Source organism: Chenopodium quinoa, unplaced genomic scaffold (genome assembly GCF_001683475.1).
Source record: "Chenopodium quinoa cultivar QQ74 unplaced genomic scaffold, ASM168347v1, whole genome shotgun sequence".
NCBI classification, from domain to species: Eukaryota; Viridiplantae; Streptophyta; class Magnoliopsida; order Caryophyllales; family Amaranthaceae; genus Chenopodium; species Chenopodium quinoa.
This window is the reverse complement of record NW_018743292.1, coordinates 2,057,463-2,083,295: the sequence shown is the minus strand read 5'-3', so window position 1 is coordinate 2,083,295 and position 25,833 is coordinate 2,057,463. Positions and strand designations below refer to the sequence as shown.

General features: G+C 42.5%; 3 protein-coding genes and 1 non-coding gene across 5 annotated transcripts; 3 read left to right on the top strand and 1 right to left on the bottom strand.

Annotated features, from left to right (window-relative positions):
* The first annotated feature begins 1,634 nt into the window (after nucleotides 1-1,634).
* LOC110736297 (protein SMG7-like) lies at nucleotides 1,635-7,667 on the top strand. Its single transcript, XM_021916483.1, is given in 8 exon segments — nucleotides 1,635-1,789; nucleotides 2,838-2,942; nucleotides 3,155-3,760; nucleotides 3,896-4,018; nucleotides 4,506-4,639; nucleotides 4,715-6,437; nucleotides 6,439-6,863; nucleotides 7,124-7,667. Coding segments are annotated over 6 exon segments (2,814 nt in total). The 5' UTR covers nucleotides 1,635-1,789; nucleotides 2,838-2,873; the 3' UTR covers nucleotides 6,598-6,863; nucleotides 7,124-7,667.
* Nucleotides 7,668-19,606: 11,939 nt separating this feature from the next.
* LOC110736294 (non-specific phospholipase C2-like) lies at nucleotides 19,607-23,053 on the top strand. The gene is made up of 4 exons (XM_021916479.1): nucleotides 19,607-20,317; nucleotides 20,785-21,288; nucleotides 22,315-22,491; nucleotides 22,596-23,053. The coding sequence occupies exons 1-4, from the start codon at nucleotides 19,705-19,707 to the stop codon at nucleotides 22,907-22,909; spliced, it is 1,608 nt and encodes a 535-aa protein (XP_021772171.1). The 5' UTR covers nucleotides 19,607-19,704; the 3' UTR covers nucleotides 22,910-23,053.
* On the top strand, nucleotides 22,128-22,214 carry TRNAY-GUA. The gene is given in 2 exon segments: nucleotides 22,128-22,164; nucleotides 22,179-22,214. It is a non-coding gene; the product is annotated as a tRNA-Tyr (tRNA).
* LOC110736296 (hydroxyproline O-arabinosyltransferase 3-like) lies at nucleotides 22,988-25,809 on the bottom strand. 2 transcript variants are annotated; one of them, XR_002514227.1, is made up of 8 exons: nucleotides 25,304-25,809; nucleotides 24,720-24,787; nucleotides 24,423-24,618; nucleotides 24,225-24,322; nucleotides 23,997-24,066; nucleotides 23,811-23,882; nucleotides 23,461-23,575; nucleotides 22,988-23,302 (listed from the first exon to the last, which is right to left on the bottom strand). XR_002514227.1 is itself a non-coding variant. In XM_021916482.1 (8 exons), the coding sequence occupies exons 1-8, from the start codon at nucleotides 25,718-25,720 to the stop codon at nucleotides 23,240-23,242; spliced, it is 1,095 nt and encodes a 364-aa protein (XP_021772174.1). In that variant the 5' UTR covers nucleotides 25,721-25,809; the 3' UTR covers nucleotides 22,988-23,239. The 2 variants fall into 2 exon arrangements, 1 of the variants encoding a protein (XP_021772174.1); XM_021916482.1 differs by having other exon boundaries at nucleotides 23,461-23,571.
* Between the last annotated feature and the right edge of the window lie 24 nt (nucleotides 25,810-25,833).

The window sequence follows — 25,833 nt, the reverse complement described above, 5'->3', positions numbered from 1 at the left end:
TTGGAACGGCTAATAATCGGATTCGGATAAATTTTTCGAATCGGGTTAGCTTTTGACAGCTATATACTACCTCCGTTTTTTTTTATGTGCAACTTTTGCCATTTTAGTCCGTTCACTATTATGTGCAACTTTCCTTTTTCATTCTATTTTTGGTAAATAAAAACCCTGAAAATTACAAACTTACCCTTACTTAAAAATTCAGATTTTCTTAATGCTATCCTTATCTTATTTTAATCACAATAACTTTTTTATCTAATCTAAAATCATTAACCTAATTGTACCTTCTCCAAGACTACCTCCCCTCAGAAATTCATTCCCAATTTCTTCATCACCTCAGAAATCCCAAATTCCCCCAAATCTGCCATTTTCTCTCTCCTCTCTTCACTTCTCCTTCAATGGCGTCATCGTCGGTGACCTCCATTTTCTCTCTCCTCCTGATCTCCACCATCCTCTCGGTCGTCTCAACCCGCCCCGACCTCCTTTTCCACCCCTGCAACACCCTCATCGTTTCCACCTACTCCTCTTTCCTCCCTCAAAACCCTAACTCCGACCTCCCCAACAACCCCCATTTCATCGTCGTCTCCGCCGATCTCCGCCCTCTCCACCACCACCATTTCCGCCACCGTCGTTTCCTCCCTCTCATCGACAAAACCCAGAAACACGAATCCAAACCCGAACCCATCAATGAAAGACCCGAATTCTTGAACGAAAACTGGGTCTCTTGAACGACCCTTTTTCGAATGGTAACGCCTGCAAGTTTGTTCACGGCGCCGGCGGTGGTGGGTTCTCGGATACCGGTGATGATTCCGGCCCAATTGTTGCTCCCTATGACCACCGGCTTTCTCTCTTTCATCTTTGATTTTGATTTTCAGGGTTTTGATTTTGATTTTGATTTTCAGGGTTTTGATTTTGATTTTCTGGGTTTCGATTTTCTGGGTTAGAGGTGGGTTTGGGTGGTGGGGTGGTCTGGGTTAGGGTTGGGTCTTGGTGGCGTAGGTGGTGGGGTGGTCTAGGTTAGATGTGGGTCTAGGTGGTGGGGTAGTCTGGGTTAGATGTGGGTCTAGGTGGTCTGGGTTAGATCTGGGTTTTTTGGTTAGGGAGGGGGCTGCCGGAAAAAAGAAGGAAAGACGTGAGGGTGGTGGTGGTTTCGTGGGGTCGGTTGTGGTGGTGGTTTTGTGGGGGTGGTAGTGGTGGTGGTGAAGCCAGTGGCGGTGGTGGTGAAGCCGACAGTGGTGGTGGTGAAGGCGGCGGCGGTGGTGGTTGGTCTTGGTGGTGGCAATGGGTGGTTTGATTAATTATTCAAACATTCTCTCTCCACCTTAATTACATACTCTTATAATATATTAATCACCATTATACTTTCTTAATCTTTGCCCTTCAATCTTTTGCCTCGTGAACCGTTTTATGTGCCAAAGTTGCACATAAAAAAAAACGGAGGTAGTACTTCGTATCAAAATCTATGTCAAAACACTTATATGATATTTTTAATCTTATTTGGTTTTCAAAAAAAAAATATTTTTATCTTATTTTACGTTAGCAAAAATAATGGGTCAATTTTTATAAACGGGGAGTAACTTTTGATAGAGTAATTATTTGGAAAATTCTTACAAAACGTGGTATCTTCCGTCTCTTAAGGTTTTGTGAGACCTGAGGCTCTGCGTCTTTTTCCCCCAAATCTCTCACATTATTTTCTCTCTCTAAGATTGACCCACCAATACATTTTCTACCCTTTTCTCTCTCTACTTCACCTTCCATTCTGTCTCTCACCACTCTTCCTCCTTCTTGGGGGGTAAGTCATTCTACTCTTATCTTCTTCAATTTCTTGTTTTTAATTTCTGATTGTCCAATTATTTGATGGGTCTTTGTTATTTTTCATTGACATTGTTGGTTTTTTCCGCTATTTGATTTTTTTTTTCCTGGAGTTGTTGGGTTCCCAATTGTCAATTAATTTCCCTAACAATCGGGTTTTTTTTTTTTAATTAATTTTGTTTTTTGGATTGAGCCCTTTTCTGGATTTTATGAATTCTTATGTGGGTTTACATTATATTGATGAGAGTGTTGATTTTTGCTTTGAAATCAATTTTGGGTTGATCGGTTCCTTTACTTTATGTCAAGACTTGATTTTTTAATATCTCGCTTATGTTGGGGTTTTTGTTTCATGTTTGTTAAAATTAGCATTATCATCAATTTTGACTTGTTGAGGTTCTAAAATATCTTTTTAGTTTGCTTAATGTATATGGGGTTCTATCTGCTGTGGCGCTGGCATGTCGGATTAGTCGCTACTATAAGTTTGGGCTATGAGATTGAACTTGCGATCATTTAATGGAGGTGTTATGCAATCTGGGTTTTGAAGCCTGATAGGGTTTAGTAGGTTGTGGGTATTGATTTTGAAGTCGTTTAACGAAATTCCGAGCTGATTAGTATTGAATATGATGATGAATTGCCCCGGGTTGTAAAAATGTTGGCCTTGTTGGTAATTTAGATTGATATGTAATTGTCTTATTCTAGGGCTTCCAAGTATGCTGAGTTGCCAGCATTTTCATGATTTTGGGGGGTTTGGGGAGGTAATTGCAAATTCAGAGTTGGCTTTAATCTCGGCTTGGATTGATACTGTTAGTTTGTTAGTTCAATAGGACCCTTTTCAATGTCTTGCTGAATCAAAGTCCAATAGCTTAGACTTGTTGGAAATTGTTTGCAGTTTTCCGAGCTTTTTAAGGCACCAGATATCTGCTCTATTGGCAATTCAATTTGGTTATTTGTTGTAGAGGTTCAGCACCCCCATTCTCAAAGGCTTTGTTGAGATGTTTGTGATGGGTTTGTTTAAATTTTATGATCAGGGTTAATGTTGAGTGAAATCGAGATAGTCATTATTGATGGTTGTTCAGATGGAAAAGACACCTAATTCAGCATCAAAAGAACGTGCTCTGCAGTTATATAACAAGGTAGGTTTTTATGTCCTTCCCTGTTCAATGCTTTGCTGTTGTGCTTCTCTTCATTGTCAGATAATTGCTAACCGTGAGCTTATTATTGTACATGCACTCCTTTTTTTGTCTGTTAATGCTTTTGTAATCGGACATGAAGTCTTATGTCAGATACTTTTCACATTGCTGTTTATTATATTCCCTTGTGGACTCTGAAAATTCATTTCGTGTAGAACATTGAGTTGGAAAAGAAGCGGCAGAAGTCACTCCAGGCTAAGATTCCATCTGATCCTAATGCTTGGTATCAGATACGAGAGAACTACGAGGCAATAATTCTTGAAGATCATGCCTTTTCTGAACAGCATAATATTGAATTTTCCCTATGGCAACTTCATTACAAGCGAATTGAGGAATTTAGAGGACACTTCAGTGCTGCTCAAGCTTCTGTACGATCATCTGCAACTAACAGCGGGAGAGCTCCTCAAGTACAAGACAGAATAACAAAAATCCGTGTTCAGTTTAAGGCCTTCCTATCTGAGGCTACTGGCTTCTATCATGACTTGATTCTTAAAATTAGAGCGAAGTATGGTCTCCCTTTAGGGCATTTTACTGAAGATTCAGACAGTGATACTGTTATGGGAACTGACACTGCTAAGTCATCTGATGTAAAGAAAGCACTAGTTTCTTGTCATCGTAGTCTCATATATCTTGGTGATCTTGCACGTTACAAAGGTGTGTATGGGGAGGGTGAATCTAGAGTTCGTGAGTTTTCTGCAGCTTCAAGTTACTATCTGCAAGCTGCGTCTCTTTGGCCATCCAACGGCAATCCACATCACCAGGTTTATCATCTTATCTATATGATTGTTGGTTCTATTATTCTTATTTCTTTGATAGTAAATTTTTTCTTGATATTGTATAGATTTTTGTTTGATTTTTTAAATTATTTATCCTGGGTCAATGGTTTGTCTTGTCAGCTTGCAATATTGTCTACTTACTCAAGTGATGAACTGGTGGCTGTATACCGATATTTTAGAAGTTTGGCTGCTGAGATCCCTTTTCCAACTGCAAAAGACAATTTGGTTATTGCATTTGAAAAGGTACAAAAATAAATCCACTCACATAGTCACATACTACATGTAAACATATGGTGCTTTAATTTGAGTTCTCATTCCTCTCATTGGATGTATTTGGTCAAGCTTGAGGAGTGAGGTGCTTTTGCTTGATTTATTTTCTCTGCTCTGTGCTGGGTTTCACTTGGATGTTTGTTTAAAACAGTGGATAAGTATCCTCCTGTCATATATAATGTTGTCATTACTTCAAGGATTTGTATGTTATGAATCTCATGATCCGTCTCTTGAAATGCCTTCCAAGATGTTTTCATGTTCTTTGAACTTCCTCATTTTGATGAGATTTTTACTATTTTGTTTTTTGGTTTCCTTGATAAGGAATAAGCCAAGTACTGTCTATCATCACAATTTAATTCATTTTAAGCATTGAGGTGGGGGTAAATTTATTAGTCCATGTTAGCTGGTTGAATGATTCTAATAGAGTTTGTTTCTGATATAATTTTTGGGATTATTACAGAATCGTCAAAACTATAATCAGCTGATTGAGACAACAAAGACCAATGGGGACAGAGAATTTAGTGTCAAGGAGAAATATAAGGAATTCTGTACCCAGTTTGTCCGGCTTCATGGCATTTTGTTCACTCGTACTAGGTACTTAATTTTGCATATATAAGGTACGACAAGCAATCATTATAGTATCATCTAATTTTTAATCGCTTCTTTCAGCATGGAGACATTTGCTGCTGTTCTTTCTTCAGTAAGCAGAGTATTTCATGAGCTTCTTTCTTCTGGAGCAGAGGAAGAATTGAATTTTGGTAGAGATGGTATGGAGAATGGGCTTGCCATTTTGAGACTTGTGGCTATCCTCATATTCACAGTTTATAATGTGAGTAAGAAGAATGAAGGTCACTCTTATGCTGAAATCTTACAGCATAATCTTCTATGCGATAATGCTCGTACGGTTACTTTTGAACTTATGAGTCTTATTGTCGAGAGATCTGTACAACTTCACGATCCTTCATCTAGTTTCCTTCTACCTAGCATTCTAGTATTTCTCGAGTGGTTAGCGTGTTATCCAGAATTCGCAGCTTGCACCACCAATGAGAAAAAACCAACTGCTGCTAGATCATCATTCTGGAAGCATTTCATAGCTTTGCTTAATAAGCTTCTCTCCAGTCATCTAGTTGCAGCCGATGATGATGGGGATGAAACTTGTTTTACTAACATGACCAGGTATGATGAAGGGGAGACTGAAAGTCGACTTGCTTTGTCAGAGGATTTTGAGTTGAGGGGGTTTTTGCCCATTCTTCCTGCACATAGTATTCTAGATTTTTCAAGAAAGCAGTTAATCAGTGTTGGTGGTAGTAGTAAGGAAAAACGAACTCGAGTAAAAAGAATCATTGCTGCAGGCAGAGCCTTGGTTAGTGTAGCAACGGTTGATCACAAGTCTGTGTCCTATGATTCAAAGGTGAAACAATTTGTTATTGGAGTTCAACTGCAAGTATCTGACAATAGCATGCCGAGTTCCAATATGGGGTTAACTGAATCACCTTCAACTGAGCAAGTGGTTACAATGTCATCTGTTAATTCTACGACAATGAAGGAGAACATTCAGCAATTAGGCGAAGGAGATGACGACGATGAAGAAATTGTTTTCAAGCCAGCACTTGTTGAGAAGCAGATGGATGTTACTGGACCAACTTGGATCTTTAATGAGGAATTAAAGCAGGGAAGGAGTACCCCACCTGTATCCAGCGTGCACTATCAACAGGCTACGTCAGAACGTATTCCGCCATCTGGCAATGTTGCTGCACAAAGTTATCCCGTGAGGGATTTGCGTGATTCACGATGGCTCGTTGAACAGCAAGCTTCTCTAGCAGATGGCATAAACAGATTGAAGTTCATGGAAAATGGCCATGTATCAAATTCTGAATTGAAAGGAAGTTTGGGTATCCTGGGTGCTGGTTCACATTTGCCTCCCCAACCATCTGCCAGTTTTATGGATACTGCTATCTACTCAGATTACAGAAGAGCTCCAGAAGTTATAAACTCATCCAAGATGGATTATTCTGCATTTCCTGAAGTCTCTACTGATAACATGTCTGTAAAGCCACCATCTTTCTCTTCAGCAGCTTTTAGAAGTCAAGTGGGCCGTCCTGTTAGGCATCTTGGGCCTCCACCTGGTTTTAGTCCTGTTCCTCCGAAACATGTTAGCATGCCTATGTCTGGTGTGCCTGGGAGTAATGGGTCTTTAGTAGTTGACGATTATAGCTGGTTGGATGGTTATCACATGCCACCCTCAGCAAGTAATATAGGGCCCAATCATGCTAGTAATAATGTTTTACATGCCAACTCCCAGTTCTTAACTAATATGAATAGCTCAAATGGAAATACCGGCTTGCCATTTCCTGGAATGCAAGCTTCTGCTGCTCAGTTTCAAGGGGGGAACCCGAAAAAACTATCCAGATTACCAGCCTTTCCGAAATCTAAATCACAACCATGAACACAAGTTGCTTGAACAGCATGCTATGACTGGGAATCATCAGTTCACTCCTCAGCCAGAGCAGTACCAAGGACAATCCCCCTGGACTGGTCAGTATCGTGTGTGAGATCACTTTGGTGGTGTTTTGCGATGTGGATGGTGAGTATAAGTCATTGCAAAGTGATGGTCCTTTGGCATTGACCTAAACCATACATGCTGAATTGCTGACTGTCATTTCCTTCTTTTCAAGGCCCGGAGATTGAATATGATGAAATCCTGTCCTGCATTATTTTGCCAAGTGCACAGCCCCAGCTATGTACTGTTCTCACTGTTTTTTGGTGTACGAGGTGATGAGTGGTGTAAGGTGTCCAGCGAGGACTAACTGCCAAACTTGTGAGTAAACTCCTTTAATACTACCATCGACATAATTTTATGTTCTTTCATTGTGGTTTTGTTTTTCGAGTGCTTCAGTTCATACCAGGTTGACTTTGAAGCTACCCTAAATTATAGATATGCCCTTGCTTCATTTCACTTCCCAACCTTCTGTTTTGGAATTTCATACTTGACTGCCTTCAATATTTATTATCTCTTTGCAGCGAATGCAAACCTCCACTAAACTTTATTGCTATTGACCACACATTTTTGTCATGCAGATTCTGCTGATTCTCTGGTGGGAGGAGTGATTAAAATGGCTTGTTGCAAACTAAATTATTTTTGTCGCCATCTATTCCCCTTTTGACCATGATATATCCCAGTTGATTTTGTCTCTCGATGGCTGATAAATTACATAGAAAACTGCTGTGTTTGGTCAAGTGGACAGTTGTCCAGTGTTGATGCTTGTCATAGTTTTCTCGTCAGTTGGCTGCTGTTACCGGAAGATGGCTGGAACTAGTGTTCTCTTCCTGGAGTTTCTGAAACACTGATGGTTGTGTTGTGGAGGCTTTAGTTGGGAGTTGTGATGCATGCATTGGAGGGTTTATGAAGAAAACATATCACCTCTGATCTTAGGGGTTGCTCAAAATAATCATCAGGAAAACTGATGACATTTCTTGCTTTTATATGTGTTTGTGTTATTTGGAACTTAGTTATGTTGTTTGAACCAAAAAACTAATGTATTTGAATTCTGAAAACCTCCTGTTTGATAAGTTATCTCAAACTTTGTACAAGATATGCAATAAAACAATTATCTTTTGTTCTCTCTCGGGCTCTTGGTTTCCAACTTCCAGCCCCAAGGTGATTTTACCGAACCAAGTCTGCTGTTTGGTGCGGGTGACTGCTGTTTAGTGAATTAAAATTGTGTTAATGTTACTTCCAAGTTCCAGAGAAATTATACTTCCAAGTTCCAAGCAATTTACAAAATGACAATCATACTAAAGGCAGTTAATGTTTACTACTGTTTGGGTCCAATTTAGTTCAATTGGGCTTAGGCATTAAATGATCCAATTAAAAGCCCAAGGTCAAGGTTCATCTCTCCAATTGTGCTAAAGTCAAAGATCAGTCCTCAAGGGAAGCCAATTGGGCTAAGGCCCAACTTCTCCATGTATGCAGAGGTATAAAAGCCATCAATATTACATTTGTACATTCATTCAAGCAAAGCCTCAAACAATTAATTCTCTTGCATAGTGTTCTCTCTTTACGCACTGTACTGACTTTAGCATCAGAGGGACCTTCCTCGGCAACACCCCCGAGGCTAGTTTACGTGTGTTTACTGTGCAGGAAACCTTCAGCCCAACATTACTTGGATCGAATCTAGTCTTCTCCACTTCATCGGACCTTCGACAAGGTCCCATTGTTTTCACCCGAAACAATTTGGCGCCGTCTGTGGGGAAGACTTTCAAAAATCTTTAAGCCAAATTTCTTACTAAGATCATCTTGCAATTATCTTAGTAGCAATGGCTAAGAACCGCAAGAGCAAAGACCTCCGTCAAGGAGCGGGCGAAAAGCCTAAAACCCCTACACCATCACCCTCGCCGGACCGGAACTCTCCCAAGGGTGCCAGCTCGGGGGGAGGATCATACAGGGAGGATTCCCTTTCTCCCGTAATTCATAACTCTCATCATAGGCCGAGTCACTCTCGGTCTAGCAGGGGTGAGTCCGATCATAGGACACATTCAGTGCCCCAAAGCCAACCATCGACTGTGCGCCCTCATTCCCATACTCGGCCGAGGACCCCTTTGACGGGGCCCAGCTCGGAGGAGGTGGCAAGAGCGCTGGCAGTGCTCATGGAGGCAATGAGGGCACAAAATATGCCACCACCTCGTGATCGAACTCCTCCGCATACCCGGCATCAGCGGAGGAAGCTAGACCATGATGGTGGGAAGCTTCCTTCCTTCCGGGAACTGGAAGAGTGGGAATAGGATACCTGGAAAAATGAAAAAGAGAGGAAAAAGAACCCTCAATTTTTCAAAGGATCCTCATCCTCCCGACCAGAAACGCATAAGAGCAGCAGCTCACCTTCTCGGCCAGAATCTACTCACCGAGAACAACCTGAGACTGTTCGCCGAAGTGTCCTCGACCGACTCGGCGGCAAGGAACCGAGCGTGCACAGTCGCCTCTCGTTCCCTGCGGCCGAGGCCCAGACTTCCCAGCCAGGGACGAAAACCACTCCTACCTCTCTAAGAGGGCGGAGCGCGGTCCCTTCGGCCAGGAACAAGGGCAAGGTCGTTATGCTACCCGCCAGTTCGCCATTCGAGCAATGGATACTGGAAGAGCACGTGCCCACGGTTAAAATACCGTCGCACATCACATATGACGAGACCTCGGATCCGAAGGACCACGTGGCCTCGTATAAGACTCATATGCATCTTTGCCCCAGATCCGAAGCGACTTGGTGCAAATATTTCCCAACCACTCTCAAGGGGGTCGCGCAAGCGTGGATCTCCAAGGGAGTAAAGCAAGGCTCCATAACAGGGTGGGATGATCTGTCCTCCAAGTTTAGGAGCAAGTTTTCCACGGCAAACCGCCGAGAGAAGACTACTGCAGAACTCATGAGTCTGCAACAGGGGGAAACCGAAAGCCTCCGAGACTATCTGACCCGTTTCAGTAACGAGTCATCTAGCGTCTCTCAGCTGGACCAGGGGCTAGCCGTTTTTTCAATGCAGAATGGCCTTCAGCCCGGGAAGTTCCTAGACTTCATGGTCATGCATACCCCGCAGACCTTGGAGGAAGCTCTGAATGCCTCGGATAAGTTCATCCGAGCCGAAGAATGGAAAAAAGACAAATACCCTTGTCTGAAGGCCAAGGCCATAAGGCAAAGGGAAAGTCAAAGGCCTCAGAGCAATATTCGGCCAGCGACCCAAAGAAGGAAAAATCTGCCTCATACACAGGCAGATACGAGTCCTACACTCCGCTCTCTCTTCCACGCGCCAAAATTTACAGCGTGACGAAGGAGGAGCAGAGTTACTGAAAGTCGAGACCACTCCCAGAGTGGTACAGCGAAAAAATAAAAATCAGTGGTGCGAGTTCCACGAGTCTCCGGGACACAACACTGAGGAGTGTATCCAACTGAAGGACCAGATAGAGGACATGGTCCGGAAGGGATACTTGAAAAAATACATCGCGGATCACCGCGAGAAAAAAGAGTCCGAGAAGTCAGCAAAGGACTCTCGGCAAGACCTCGACTTCCCCCGGAAGAACAGTAAAAAGCCGGAGGGGAAATTCTCTCCGATCAATGTTATCTCGGGAGGAATATGCTCTCGGAGGGAGCACAAGCGACACCTTAGGGCTTTGACTCACCAGGTGAACAACGCTGACATTCAGTCTCCCCAATCGCTGGTGCCGAACATGACGTTCACAGCCGCCGACTGCCGGGGGATAACGTTCCCTCACGAGGATCCGTTGGTGATCATCGCCACGGTGGCCAACCACGACGTCAGTAAGGTCCTTGTTGACGGTGGCAGCGGAGCAAACATTCTGTTCCGAAAGGCCTACAATCAAATCAAGCTGAAGCCCAAGCACCTTACGCCGGTACCCTACCCGGTATCCGGGTTCAACGGGGCTTCAACTTATCCAGATGGGAAGGTGACACTTCCTATCACCATCGGCTGCGATGAGGCAGCCAGGAACGTCATGATTGAATTTTTGGTCATTGACGCTCCTTTAGTGTACAACGTGATTTTGGGGAGACCCATAATTCATGAGATCCAAGGGGTCGTCTCAACTTATCATCAGCTGATGATTTACGTCTCAGACGCCGGCTTCCCCGAAAGGATACACGGCAACCAAAAGGACGCCCGAAGATGCAACTACCTCAAGTCATCCAGTAGTCGCCCAGATGACGACAAGGATGAGGAGGAGAAAGAAAAAGAAAGAGAGCCAAGCACAAAAAAGCCGAAAGGCCTAAGTGCTTCGGCCCAAGGATCTGTACCCAGAGGTAAAGGGCTCGAAAGGGAAAAGGCTAGCTCTTCAGCTGAACAGCAGGACTCAGAGAGCCAGCCGAAGAACAAAAAGACTGGGACACCTGCTGACATAGGCAGCAGGCCAGATTATGAAGAGTCCAGTCCATCAGCAATGGACATGGACCAACAGACTGAAATAGTTGAGTTGGCCGAAGGAGACGTTGAGAAATGTGCAACAATCGGGATGGACCTTGATCCGAACACCCGTTGTGAACTTATTCAGCTCCTTCGGGACAACAGAGATGTGTTTGCTTTCTCGGCAGCTGATATGCCCGGGATAAGTCCAGACCTCATCTCCCATAAGCTTAATGTTGACCCAACGTGTCGACCAGTTAAGCAAAAGAAGCAGAATTACTCCGCTAATAAGAACCGAGACATCGCAGCCGAGGTCAAAAAATTGCTGGAGGCAGGCTTCATCGAACCTTTCCAATATCCAGAATGGCTGGCAAATGTGGTGATGGTTCAGAAGGCCAATGGTACCTGGAGGATGTGCGTTGACTTCACGGACCTAAATAAGGCTTGTCCGAAGGATTTCTATCCCTTGCCGAGGATCGATCAGCTAGTCGATTCGACAAGTGGCCATGCCTTGCTTAGTTTCATGGACGCATTCTCGGGGTATCATCAGATCTTCATGCACCCCGACGATCGAGCAAAGACAACATTCGTCACGAACGCTGGGGTGTACAATTACAAAATGATTCCCTTCGGATTGAAAAATGCGGGGGCAACCTATCAAAGGCTGGTGGATCAAGTTTTTGCCGATCAAAAGGGCCGAAATATGGAAGTCTATGTCGACGATTCGATCGTCAAAAGCAAAAAACCTGAGGACCATGTTAAGGACCTGGCTGAAACTTTCGCCACCTTAAGAAAGCATCAAATGAAGCTGAATCCGAAGAAGTGTGTCTTCGGCGTGAGGTCAGGGAAATTCCTTGGGTTCATAGTCAGCAAAAGGGGGATTGATGCCAATCCCTCCAAAGTCAAAGCAGCGCTCGACCTTCCTGAGCCGAAAACAAAGCGGGATGTTCAGCGGCTCACCGAAAGAATGGCAGCCCTCTCGAGGTTCATTTCCAGAGCTTCAAATAAGGGGTTACCTTTCTTCAAAGCCCTGAAACTCCCGAAAACAAAAGAGCTCGTTTGGGAGGAATACTCAAGCCCAAGTCAGTCATTGCAGAGCTGAAAACTTTTGAGGTTCAGCTGATCCCAAGGGGACAGAATACTCAAGCCGATGCACTCTCCAAACTTGCCAGTTCATCTCTTACCGAGCTGAACAGATCTGTATATGTAGAAGTGCGTCGAGAGAGAAGTGTCGACGAAGCACCTGAAGTGTGCTGCGCTGACCCAGAGCCTGGTTGGATGGACCCCATCCTAGCTTTCAAGCTTCGGGGAGAAACTCCCGAAGATAAAGCTTTGGCCTCCAAGATGAAGAGAACCAGCTCAAGGTTCATTGTCTTCAGGGGGGAACTTCTGAAAAAGTCCTTCTCAGCCCCATTGCTGAAATGCGTGGGACCAACAGATGCAGATTATATCCTACGGGAGATTCACCTCGGCATCTGTGGGAACCACATTGGGGGAAGGACCTTAGCCCACAAGGCATTGAGGGCTGGATATTACTGGCCCACCATGATTGCAGATGCTAAGGAGCTGGTCCGGAAATGCGAAAAATGTCAAAAATACGCTCCAGTTATCCACCAGCCAGCAAGGGATCTTCAGCCGATCCTTAATCCACTCCCGTTTGCCCAATGGGGACTGGATATACTAGGACCATTTCCAGAGGCTGTGTACCAGAAAAAATGGCTGATAGTTGGTGTTGACTACTTCAGTAAATGGATCGAGGCCGAAGCAGCTTCGAACATTACAGAGCAAACTGTCAGAAAATTTATCTGGCAGAATATCATTACTCGTTTTGGCATCCCGAGAGTATTTGTCTTCGATCATGGGAGGCAATTTGATAACTTACCATTGAAGCGGTATACAGATCAGTTCGGCATCAAACTGGCATATTCAGCGGTATGCCACCCGCAAAGTAACGGACAAGCCGAAGCTGCAAATAAACAGATCCTAAATGCCCTCAAGAAGAGGGTGGAAGATCAAAAGTCCAAGTGGCTGGAGGAGCTCCATGGAACCCTTTGGTCCCTTCGGACAACTGAAAAAGAGGCAACGGGCTATTCACCTTTTGAATTGGTGTATGGTGCCGAAGCCGTTCTTCCAGTGGAAATTGGCTCTGAGAGCCTACGAGTGCACCACTTCTCGGCTGAGAATGAGCGACTGATGAGGGAATCTCTCGATTTCCTCGACGAAGTAAGAGACTCAGCCCGAGACAGGATGACCGCTTATAAGCAGAGAATCAGCAAATTTTATAACCGAAGGGTCCATGCAAGGCCTCTTAAAAGTGGAGACCTTGTCCTTCGGAATGCTGCTGCAGTTCAGAAAGGCCGAATCCATGGGAAACTCTCAGCTGCATGGGAAGGGCCTTATGAAATCTGTGATGAGCTTCAGCCAGGGACATACCGACTTCGGCAGTTGGATGGAACTGAGTTGAAAAATCACTGGAACGCTGATGTACTGAAAAAATATCATGTGTAAACCCTTCGGGGCAGGACAATCTTTGTAAGTACATTTTGAACTAATGAAAGGCCTTGGAGCCACCATTTATATAAATGTTTGCAACTTTTTATCCTTTCAAAGTTTTCTCGGTTCTATCTACTCTTTAAGGGTTTTTTATTCAGCCTCGTCTGAAACCTTCGCCTTCGGGTAACTGGGTTTCAGATTGCTGACAAAACTCTTCTTTTTAAAGAACACTGGTCTTTCAGCTGAAGTCAAACTTTAGTAAGACTTGTTCTCCAAAGACATGAGTCCATGGACAATTCTGGGATATTGCCTTAACTGAGCCTTGTATCCCAGAAAACCATTATCCGAAACATTGCCTTCAGTTGGCCCTGTGTTTCGGATATCCATTTTTCAATGATAGACAGAAAATCAAGGATAACAGCAACTGTTGGAAATTGTTTATTCAGCCTCGTCTGAAACCTTCGCCTTCGGGTAACTGGGTTTCTGATTGCTGGCAAACTCGTCTTTTTAAAGAACTCTAGTCTTTCAGCTGAAGTCAAGCTTCAGTAAGATTTGTTCTCCAAAGGCGTGAGTCCATGGACAATTCTGGGATATTGCCTATCCCAGAAAGCCATTATCCGAAGCATTTGCCTTCAGTTGGCCCTGTGTTTCGAATACCCATTTTTAAGAAATAAAGAAATTGTTTATTCAGCTGAAGCCATACTTCAATTTCTGGGGGGGCAAGAAGCACTACCAGTGCAAGTTTATGTTCAGCAGAATTGAAGAAACAGTAAAGCACTCAAAAACAAAGCAGCTGAAGAAAAGAACATCAAATTAATAATTTATGCTCAGAAATTGAGCTACAAGTTCAAGTAAGTTAAGAAACTATATCGGCAGCCGCCCACAAGCGGAAAATAACAACTGCCGAAATACGTACAGAAGCAAAAAATTAAACTGTTTTGTACGACAAGGCAAGCTGAAGCAAAAAACAAACAAGGCAAAAAATTCAGAAAGTGGCAAGTCTAATGTTGAGCGCATGATGAACCGCAAGATTCTGAAGACGACTGCCCGAGTTCCTATGCTTCAGCCCGAGGATCAGAGTGGTCAGCATTGTTGGGCCTCATGGTGGTCTCAGCCCCAGCAGCAGAAGAAGCAGGCTTTGCACTCTGCCGAGCCTCCCTTTCCCTCTGTTCAGCCTCCAACTCCATTCTCTCAGCTTCTTCTTCGGCTTCCTCAGCCTTAAGGATTTCAGCTTCGACTGGAGTTGCATACTTCATATGAGGGTCTTCGGGATTCTGGACCCATTCAGCACATTTGGACCAGTCCAACTTCGGCTCAGCATGAAGGCAGACTCTTCGGCACACTCTGAACCCGTTTCTGAAACCCATTTCATATTCTTCCTGGGTATAGACACGGACTTTGAGTAGAGCCTCAGCATCAGCCAACTTCTTCTGGGTCTCCTCCAAGTCTTCCTTGGATTTCTTCAGCTCATCGGCGAGCTTGAAGGAGGAACCTTTTAGCTCATTCAGCTGCTGCTGAACTTGGGAAGCCTCTGTCTGGGCCTGGGCCACTTCTTCCTTTTTGGCCATCAGCTGATCCTCAGCTTCTTGGAGCTTAGCTCTCTGAGCTTCAGCGGCAGCAGCAGCCTCTGAGAGTTGGACATCCCTGGCTTAGAGCATCTCTTCAGCAGCCATTCTGCTGGCTTCAAGAGCTTCTAGCCGTTGCTGCACTTCAGCTTGTGCAGCAGCTCCTTCCTGGATTCGGCTCTCAATGGTAGCCTTGAATTTGGAGATGTCCACTCCCATGTGCTCTTTGAAGAATTTTTCCCCTTCCATCAGTGGGGGAAAAACTTCCTTCTCCATAGCATCGCAGAAGGTTTTGAAGGCTTCAGCAGCTTTTTTCTCGTATTCTTCACCCTTCTGCTGCTTCTCTTCAGCTGCTGCTTGCTTCAGCTTAGCAAGCTTTAACTCCTCTTCGGCTACCTTTTTGTCGTGCTCGGCAGCGTCTACCCTATCTTGTAGGGTATCTATCAGCTCTACAGTGAGAGTCTGATTGTGCACGAACTGAAAACAGGAGCACAAGTTAAAATAAAAAATAGAGCTGAATTTTAGAGGAGATAAAGGCAAGGAAAATCACCTGCATCATCAGCAGTTGGTTAGACCTGGCTGGGTCAGGAACTGATCTGCTGGATTCGCCCATCCCAGCAGTGGCCTTCAGCGACCAGATTCTTGCCCTATCTACTTCGGACGTGCCAGCAAAATCGCCGAAGTAGGCTGCAACACCTTCTCGGTTCTGACCCCATATGAGGTCCCAGATGTGATCTGGGATTGGAATTCGGGGGGCCGAGAAACCCATTTCTCCAGATTGCAGAGTCTGGAAGGAAGGAAAGGATGACGACGGAGCTTCTTTAACTTTGGATGGCTCAGCATCCTCCTTCTCAAAAGAGTCAATTATTATGACCTCTTCTTCTTCAGGGGTGAGGACGAAAGCCTCAACCTCTCTTGCAATGTCTCCCGTGAAACCCTCAGCATTGGGCATCACGGCATCCTCATTCTTGTGCTCAACAGCACTCTCTTGAACTTCTTCTTGGACCCCTCCCTTAGGTTCGGGAGTTTTCTGATCCACCTCCATCTCGGGAGGTGGCAGAGGGGTCTTTGGAGGTGATTGAGGTGGTGGCCGGGGAACCCTCGGCGATCCATTGCCTTCCTCGGGTTCCCTTATTTCGACGCCGATGGTCATCGGCCTCCGCTGAAAGTCATGGAGGCCGATGATGGCCATTCTTCGGCGCCTTTTCTGAAGCGGCTGCTCGTCCATGTCTGAGTCTGAGGACTCTTCTTGTATCTGGTCTTCGGGACGAATAGGGGCTTTCCCTTCTCTGTGTCTATTACTCTCTTCAGACTGTAAAAGACAAGGGGGGAGGAAGAATGTGAGTAAAAACAAAACAACAAACAGAAACAGACAAAATTAAGTCTGAAAGCTCACCGAGGTCTTCAGCAAAGCCTCGTCTTCTTCAGCTGCCCTAGCTGCAGCTTCTTCTTCAGCAGCCCTGGAGGACCCTTCTCCTCCTTCACAAGCTTCAATAACCCGTGCAACCTCTTCGGCCGTACGGGCAGCTTCAGCTTCTTCGTCCAGCAGCTGAAACTAGGGATCTCTCTTCTTCCACCAAGGCTTCTGCCTTTGATACAGAGCAACAACCTCAATTTGGAAGAGGGAAGAGTCTAGATGAACCTCTCTATGCCGCGGTTCAGTGATAGAGGGGGCCCGATCAGTTACAACTCGTTCTCGGTTGACGCCAAGACGAGCGTAGTTAATGCCGACGTTGGTTTCGTTCCGCACTGAAAAAGAAAAGGGGAAAGGTCAGTTCAGTTAGGTTGGCATAGCATAAAAAAGCGAAGTGAGAGGAGAAAAAGAGATAATTAAAAAGCCTCGGCCCCAGCCGAAGAAGCTTACCATCCTTAAACTTTCGGCTGAGGCCGACAGCTGCTAGCATGTTCTCTTGGAAAACATAATGCGTATCGGGGAGCCAAGTCTCCGGGATATGCTGCATTCGGCCGCTGCCCCCCCCGGTTCGGCAGCTTGCCGAAGATATTCTGTTGATTAAGGTTTGGATCTGGGCCGTTATCTGCGGGGGGACCTAAACTTCCCATGTCGGGATCAGGCTCAGCAAGGTACCGGGGAGCGCTGAAGACGCAAGGGTGGCCCGGGTCCGTGGGTGCCCTAACCCAAATCCATTGATCCAGTCCTTTTCTGAAGAGTCGTTCGGCCACATGGTTAGGTACTGGGGCCGAGACTCAATCCGGTACCACCCAGAACCATGACTTCCGTGCCCACTTTGAATATTTGGCACTAGCCGATGAAGCTTTTTTAAGCAGTGCAGGTTCGGCACATACCTGAAGAACTTGCAGACCCATAAGTATGTCATCACCCTTCGGATGCTAGTAGGAGTTAGCTGACATAGGGAAATATTGTAATGGATCAGAAAGTCTCGGACGAATACGTCCAAAGGGAACCTCAGCCCATACTGAAGTTGTCTTGTGTACACCCCCACATACCCCGGGGGTGGACGATGGATTCTATCGGATGTCACGGGCATTCGACACCAATACCCATCAGCTTCAAGGATGTCGTAATGCAACTCAATTTGTTCGGCAAGCCGATACTGTTCGGCATTCTCCACCCACCATGAGTAGGGGCGGTTCTTTATCATGGCCGAAGCTACTTCGGCATCCTCCCACTCTGAAAACCCGGGAAGGATATCCCAAAGGACAGCGGGAACTTCATCGTCCCGCCCAGAAGCGCTCGGCCCCTCCGTTCTCTGAAGAGGAGCCGAGGAAACTGGAGTCGCCCTGATCCCTTCAGCAGGGTCAGACACTGCTCTTCGTCCATTCCAGGTTCCAATCCTGTTCCTGGGATCGGGAATTGGCCTTGCTCTTCTTGGAGCACGGGCTCTACCCCTAACTCCTCTCGCCATTGATAATTTCGAAGAAAAAAGTCGAAAAAAAAAGGGAAGGAGTTAAAATTCGAAGAAAAATAAACTAAAATCAAAGGAATTTACCTTAATCTGAAGCGAAAGTTGCCGATTTACGAATTGGTAGTGGCAAGTCTCAGTTTCTAAGCTTAATGCTCGGGGAATTTGCGAAGTTTTGATGCGGGTTCTTGGGTTCTCTCGAGAATTCTGGGTTTGTGTTGGTGAATAAGTGAGAAGAGATGACGCGCCTCTGATTATATCTCCAGAAATGGGAATACGGGGAGTCCGCGTTTCAATTTCTCTTAAATACCCCACTAAGTAACCGTTAAACACACGACCTTGCGATTAAACTACCCATTATCCGTCCAACTTCCACAATTATCCGCCTTAACTGTTGTTATCTCATTAATTACGGTTTAATTACGGTTTAAATTCAAATTTTTGGATTAATTAAATCATTCACTTCCCTCCTTTTCTGATTAAATCAAACCCGACCCGTCATCCTTCCAAATCGGGTCTGGGGGGCAAGTTGTTTGGGTCCAATTTAGTCCAATTGGGCTTAGGCATTAAATGATCCAATTAAAAGCCCAAGGTCAAGGTTCATCTCTCCAATTGTGCTAAAGTCAAAGATCAGTCCTCAAGGGAAGCCAATTGGGCTAAGGCCCAACTTCTCCATGTATGCAGAGGTATAAAAGTCATCAATATTACATTTGTACATTCATTCAAGCAAAGCCTCAAGCAATTAATTTCTTGCATAGTGTTCTCTCTTTACGCACTGTACTGACTTTAGCATCGGAGGGGCCTTCCTCGGCAACACCCCCGAGGCTAGTTTACGTGTGTTTACTGTGCAGGAAACCTTCGCCCCAACATTACTTGGATCGAATCTAGTCTTCTCCACTTCATCGGACCTTCGACAAGGTCCCATTGTTTTCACCCGAAACAACTACCATTGTACATTTTTTTTAAAAAGAAGATTAATTCGTAAATAAAATGTCATAAAACGAGATTATAAACAATGTACGGCCTACAGAGTAATAAATAAAGCGACAACGTGACCCCCATAAACACAAGGCTCAACCTAGACAAAACAACATACATCCTCTCTAGTCTCTGCTGCTTTGTCTCCTTTCCCCCCTTTCCTGTATCCAATCGACCGCAATTGCGCATTACTCACATGCCCCACAACCACAAGCCACAACGATCCCCTATTCCCCTTTGTATAATGATTAAATTGAATAAAGCTAATCAATTTTCTTCACTATGCTTAACAAAACTTTAATTATCTATAAACATTCAATTTTTATTTTATTTTATTGTAGTATTTTATTAAATGTCCTTCATTGATACCTTAGTTAATACTTAATCCAAAGTTAATCCAAAATTAAGCCGGATCTTAGTTAGGGTGGGTAGGGGCTTGCACCCCCTAAGCTTTTCCTTGATAATTGGTTATTGGGTTTATGATGCCTATTAAAACATACTCGTAGTGAAAATAGAAGTACGAGTAGTTAAATATTGTTATTTTTGAACTAAAAGTTGGGGGCAAACGTTCTCGGGAATTAAGGTTATAAACAACTAAGAAGTACTTCGTACATAACAAGTAACTTGTCTTGTATTGAAGCAACGAATACCCATAATTCTAAGCTTAATAGTGCAACACAGAGAAAGTCGAAAATGGACATATGGATAAACACCAAAAAAGTTGTATAAATTAATAAAGGCACTATATTAGAGAAGAAAGCCAATATTTGCCTACCAAACTTTCATATATTACTCCATTTTCTCTCTCCATTTTTTCATAAAACCAAAAAGAGTTGAGCAAACAATGAAGTTTAACAACAAAAATAGGAGTATCCCTTATTTCATTCATTCATTTCTATTTATCCTAATTATTATCCTCCAAAATAACCACATTCTTTTAATCCACGGTTCACCTAGCCCCATCAAAACCGTTGTTATTTTAGTAATGGAAAACCGGTCCTTCGACCACATGTTGGGTTGGATGAAAAAACTCAACCCGAAAATCGACGGCGTAAACGGGTCCGAGTCAAACCGGGTTTCTCTCTCTGAACCGGACTCTCCGGTTATTTATTACAATGACACGGCTCATTATGTGGTTGACCCGGACCCGGGTCACTCATTTCAAGCAATGAGAGAACAGATTTTTGGGTCGGACCAAACCGGGTCTGATCCGGCCCCTATGAATGGGTTCGCACAGCAAGCGTATTCGATTAATAAGAGTATGGAAATGGCTAGACATGTTATGAATGGTTATAGACCCGAAATGGTTCCGGTATATCAAGCTTTGGTTCAAGAATTTGCCGTGTTCGACCGGTGGTTTGCTTCCGCTCCGACCTCGACTCAACCGAACCGGCTTTTTATTCACTCGGCTACTTCAGCTGGGGCTACTAGTAATATCCCGGCCTTACTCGCTAAAGGTAACTTTTACTAAGTATTAATTTTTTTTTTTTATACCTCTTGCGGTTCTTTTGTAGTTGATGTGTTTCTTTTTTCACAGTTATCCATGTTAATTATAATTGAAAATTTCCTAGTTACTTAAGCTTTTGCTCTCCACATATTCATTATTTTATAAACAATTACTCCGAACAATATTTTTGTCCACGATTGTTAAATTTGAATCAGCCTATTTAAACTCGTGTTAGGTTATAACATTAATTTTGTATTATTTTAATGCATAATTTGTGTGTGCACAAAGTTAAAAGTAATTTTTTTTGTTAGAGAACTTCTGCACTTTTTTAGTAGTTGATGCAAAAATAATGTGGTTTATAATTTAAAATTACTTGTGTAAAAACAATGTGCAATAAAAGGAGTACGTGTTGCAAGTATTGCTTTATTGCATAAAGATAATGATTAATGAGTAACACTTGAATGTATTTATTAACAGGGTACCCTCAAAGGACAATATTCGAGAACTTGGATAGTGAAGGAATATCCTTTGGAATTTACTACCAAAATATTCCTGCCACATTGTTCTACCGCAATCTAAGAAAGCTCAAGTATGTCACAAAATTTTTACCCTACGGTACGTTTTTCAAAAGACATGCTAAAGAAGGGAAGCTCCCGAGCTACGTAGTCGTGGAACAACGTTACACGGACACTAAGGCTAACCCAGCCAACGACGATCACCCATCACACGACGTGTACCATGGTCAATTGTTTGTAAAGGAGGTGTATGAAACCCTAAGGGCTAGTCCACAATGGAATGAAACCCTCTTTTTGATCACATATGACGAGCATGGTGGGTTTTACGATCATGTCCCTAGCCCGGTTAGTGGGGTCCCTAGCCCCGATGGTATTGTGGGGCCAGAGCCTTTCTTATTTAAGTTTGATAGGTTGGGAGTTCGGGTTCCTACTATAGCAATTTCACCTTGGATCGAGAAGGGTACTGGTAAGTAAACAATCAACCTCTTCTTTAATTTAATTAACATTTATTTGACTTTGAAGAAATTGATGAGAGAAAGTATCTAGATAAAATGCTTTTGACTAAAATGGGTTGAGAGCTGGATTTTGTAATTGCATTATTGGTCTCATTGTGGCCAAGTGGAGTGCAAAGTAAAATTTGATGATATTGGAGATTTATTTAATTAGCTAGAAATGCAATATGATATTATTGAAATAATGAAATCCCACTGAAGTTGAATATAGAATTAGCTAGAAACCTAGAAAACATAGATGGCCAGATAATTATTATTTTAAGAAAAGTTGTAATTGAATAGTTTGTTGGCCTAAGTTGTACAATACTTCAAGAGTTCCAAGAGTAGAAGGTAAACCTTTTGAAAGAGTTAGGTAAATTGACATCTACCACATTCTATTTTTCTCCCTTCACAAGTTTTCTTTGTAGAAGGTATGAAGGATGTTCGGTTTGCAACAATCGTAGTTTTGTTGAAGTTTTGTTTTACTTGTTTCGATTTATTAAGCGTGTGCTAAATTAAGATATTGTATGGTTTTCGTACATCAATTAATTGATTTTAGTTTAAACAAACACTATAGTTATCCACCCAATAAATAAATAAATACGTAGTAAATAACTAAAGAATTTTAAATATGAATTATTTTGGTGTTTAGAGAGACACAAGGACAGGTGATGAGAATCAGTCCCAGGATCACCTGAAACCGGGAGGGAACCTCTAACCATTTCAACTATCCCTCACTCTCATTTTAAACATTAATTAATTGATGATTATATGTATATGATGGTTGAGTAAATATGGAATTTAGACTTAATATCCGACCTTAGCTCAGTTGGTAGAGCGGAGGACTGTAGTTGTTCAAATAGACATCCTTAGGTCGCTGGTTCGATTCCGGCAGGTCGGATTTTTTTATTATTTCTATTTTGATTGGGAAATTAATTTCTTATTGCACAAGTAGTGTTTATAGAATGCTCAACTTGTTCATATATGATACAATTTTGCAGTTGTTCATAAGGCTAAAGGACCATATCCAACATCAGAGTACGAGCACTCGTCGATTGCAGCTACTGTCAAGAAACTCTTCAACCTGTCTAGCCCTTTCCTAACTAAAAGAGATGCTTGGGCTGGCACCTTTGAGGGCATTGTACAAACCCGAACTGAACCTAGAACAGACTGTCTTGGTTAGTCCAAACTTTTCTTAAACTACACCAGTACAACATGATGTATGTCTTCGTGTATTTCTTGAAAATCATATAAATATTTATGTTTGTGTATGTGGTTACAGTGCAACTGCCAATGCCGGTGAAGATGAGGCAGGGGGAGGCAGATGAAAACAGGCAGCTGAGCGAGTTTCAGCAAGAGCTGATGCATCTTGCAGCAGTGATGAAAGGTGACGACATACTGTCAAGTTATCCTGAGAGTATAGCTAAAGGAATGACAGTGAAGCAAGGGAAGGAGTACATGGAAGATGCAGTAAAGCGATTCTTCGAGGCAGCAAGACTTGCCAAGAAGTTGGGAGTTCATGAAGAACAGATTGTCAAAATGAGGCCTTCTCTCACTTCAAGACCTTTAAAATCTGACACTCAACAACACCCTTAAGGCCCTATATAGTTAGTGTATCAGTATAGGTAGATTAAATCATCTAATCCGAAAAATGTATACCAAAGTTTCAGGTAGTTTTGGTGTAATTTGGAGTGTAACATTATCATAAATATGGGAAATATAAACATTTCTTTAAGAATACACCTATGCACCGCGCATGGACTGTCACACCTGTATCGCGTTTAAGCTTCTCTGTTCATATATCTTCTGCACTGCTACACTTCGTATGTAACTTTGCGCCTCAACAAAATCTCAATAGTAGTCCTATGCTTTGTATAAGAGTTTCCATGCATGTATGTTATTCTCAGAGAATGTGTCAATGTGTTATTACAGATTTTCCCAACCAGGTATTTTGGCTGTGGCTTCGTTCACCATAGACATTAATCTTACCTGCAGCAAGAGTAGCCATCCACAATACTCAAATGTGATTTCGAGTAACTTAAAAAGGCTCAATGAAGTCGTGCAATGTCGATTATGACTTTTAGTGAAAATTTGCAGCACTGTTTAGACTTGAAAGACAAAGACATCTAATTAAATCAGAGGCTTACCACAGTCTCAGGAGCTCCAGGAGGAGGCAGAGTAAGATCCTTGGGTGGAGGACCGTCTTGAAACGATCTCTTGTCAAAATGCCAATCAGTGATCTTTCCATAAGTAAGCTCCTCCCTGCATAGTTGTGATTATCAGACCAAAGAAATAGCTAGATGCAGCATTACAGCGAAAACTGCACTGAATGTTCTAGCATGGTTCATTCTGTATAGTTGAGGATGTACTAGCAGTTGGTTCCTAGAAAATGAAATGGCGGTATATGCCAATAGTATTGGCTTGTGTTTTTAGCGCTTTAATTTATAAGGTGTTAATATGTTAATTTGGGTAGAAACAATGGTTAATTTATATGTACCTTCTTGTTATAATCACAACCATAAGTATAATGGATGATGTAACTACTACCAATATTCCAGTCCCTTGGAGGCTGAAATACAGAGGAATTAACATTTATATTATCAAAGTAAATATATACAAGTATATACTATTGCAACAAAAATTATGCAAAAAATATAATCAAATCTAGCCATGTTTTTGATACCTGCACCATGAAATTTACATGAATATTGTGCTTCACACCATGCAATGCTGAAGCTATGGCATATGCATACCTTCACACAAGCACATTTCGACATTAATCTAAGTCAATTATAACTAATTATGGAAAATTCTCCCATCATTTGGGATTACTAGTCACGCACGTTATAATGTTATTTGAACTAGTAATGTGACGATTGAATCCTAAAGTAGATTGTAAAATTAAACTCACATTTCTTGCACCCAATCAAAGGTACTATCCGCCTCTGGATCTCTTTTTATTTGCAAAGATATATTCATCCATGTAGGCGCGATTTCTTTTAGCAATGACTAACAAGTCGTAGAATGTACCATTATTAGTCTACGAGAACATAAGAAAATAAATGAGGTAACTAGGACAAAAGTTCATTGCTTTCTTATTTACTTGTACCTTTGCTATTATAACTGGTGAGCTTCCAATAGGATCCACATTCAATATGGATCCTATCGGGTAAAACTTACGAATGATGTTCTCGTTTTCTTCGGGTTTGAAGTAGATAAACGGATATGCTGCCGGGTTTTTTCCTTGTGCCAAGTTAGGCAAGGGCTTCACAAATAGATGGTCTGGTTCACCCATCAAAATATATCTACATCAAGATTTTATGTGTAATTTTGTTTGATAATGTCACTTAGCTTGTTACAAAATAAATACTTCTTCATAAAGGAATTAAGTAAGGAAATCACTTACTCTTCCTCGATTTTTGCCTTTTCTAACCATTGAACAAAAGCCCATGGTCTGTTTAACACAATGTATCCCTATACAAAAAGTTATAAAATTTAGAACAAGCCTTTATTAATTTTTGAGATATTTTCATGAATTGATCTTGAATTGTGAATTATACCTTTCAATTTTAGAGAATTTTTGGTCAATATAATTTGAACCCAAAATACATGTTTATCTTTTTAGTCAAAAATTAAATGCACATGGGTGGGTTGATGTATTAAAATAAAAATTACAAGAACATATACTAATTCAAAAGAATATATACTTCATATTTTCATAAATAACTCAATACTACAGAGCAAGTGTTGTTATTTTGACTGGATACATCAGGAGCAGAGTACACCCACACTCGAGTCCACCAACTAAGTTGCACTTTTTATAGTAGACTTTTTTTTTTTTTTTTTTTTTTTTTTTTTTTTTTTTTTTTTTCTGAAAGACAGAGAGGATGGCTTTATTATTTCATTATAGGAGGAAAATTAGAAGAGATTACTATTGGAGTCTATTAATCATACCTAAAAGATTAATTAATTTATCACAATGGTACTCACCTGATCAACACCCTCAGGAAGAGGATCCACCACAAAGGAAGGGATCTCCTCCATCAAAGTATCAGAATGACCCAAATGCAAAACCCGGGTAAACCCACCCATATCGGACCCGGGCAAATCTTTAACTCTCTTGTACCAATAGTACATTATCCTGCACTGCCATTTGCTATAGAGTGAATCCGTGGCTGTTACCGCTACATGAAACTTCAGCCGGTTTAGGCCCACGCCCTGATCCGGGTCCATGGCCATGTTGATAACCGGTTCAACACGTCGATCCGGCCCGTAACTACTTAACACTTTTGGTTGACTTCTTATCAACAATAGAGTAGAGAAGTTACATATGGCTATACAAAACCCAAAAGCTAGTACCACATACAAAAACATAGCTCCCCTTCCCATTCTAATTCTCCGATTCATTATTGTACAAGTATGGTTTATTACTTTATCACATGAAAAAATATTGAAACTTTAGAAAGATTTTATAAGAAAAATGAATGTAAACCAAATAATAAGTATAGAATTGTAGAAGA

Bases quoted from the DNA above. Each gene is read 5' to 3' on its own strand.
- LOC110736294 (XM_021916479.1), top strand. From the start codon at position 19,705: ATGAAGTTTAACAACAAAAATAGGAGTATCCCTTATTTCATTCATTCA. The intron at 21,289-22,314 runs GTAAGTAAACAA...ACAATTTTGCAG, and splicing joins TTGGATCGAGAAGGGTACTG to TTGTTCATAAGGCTAAAGGA. The intron at 22,492-22,595 runs GTTAGTCCAAAC...ATGTGGTTACAG, and splicing joins ACCTAGAACAGACTGTCTTG to TGCAACTGCCAATGCCGGTG.
- LOC110736296 (XM_021916482.1), bottom strand. From the start codon at position 25,720: ATGAATCGGAGAATTAGAATGGGAAGGGGAGCTATGTTTTTGTATGTG. The intron at 24,619-24,719 runs GTAAGTGATTTC...ATCTTGATGTAG, and splicing joins AAGGCAAAAATCGAGGAAGA to ATATATTTTGATGGGTGAAC. The intron at 23,883-23,996 runs GTATCAAAAACA...TCTGTATTTCAG, and splicing joins ATGTAAATTTCATGGTGCAG to CCTCCAAGGGACTGGAATAT.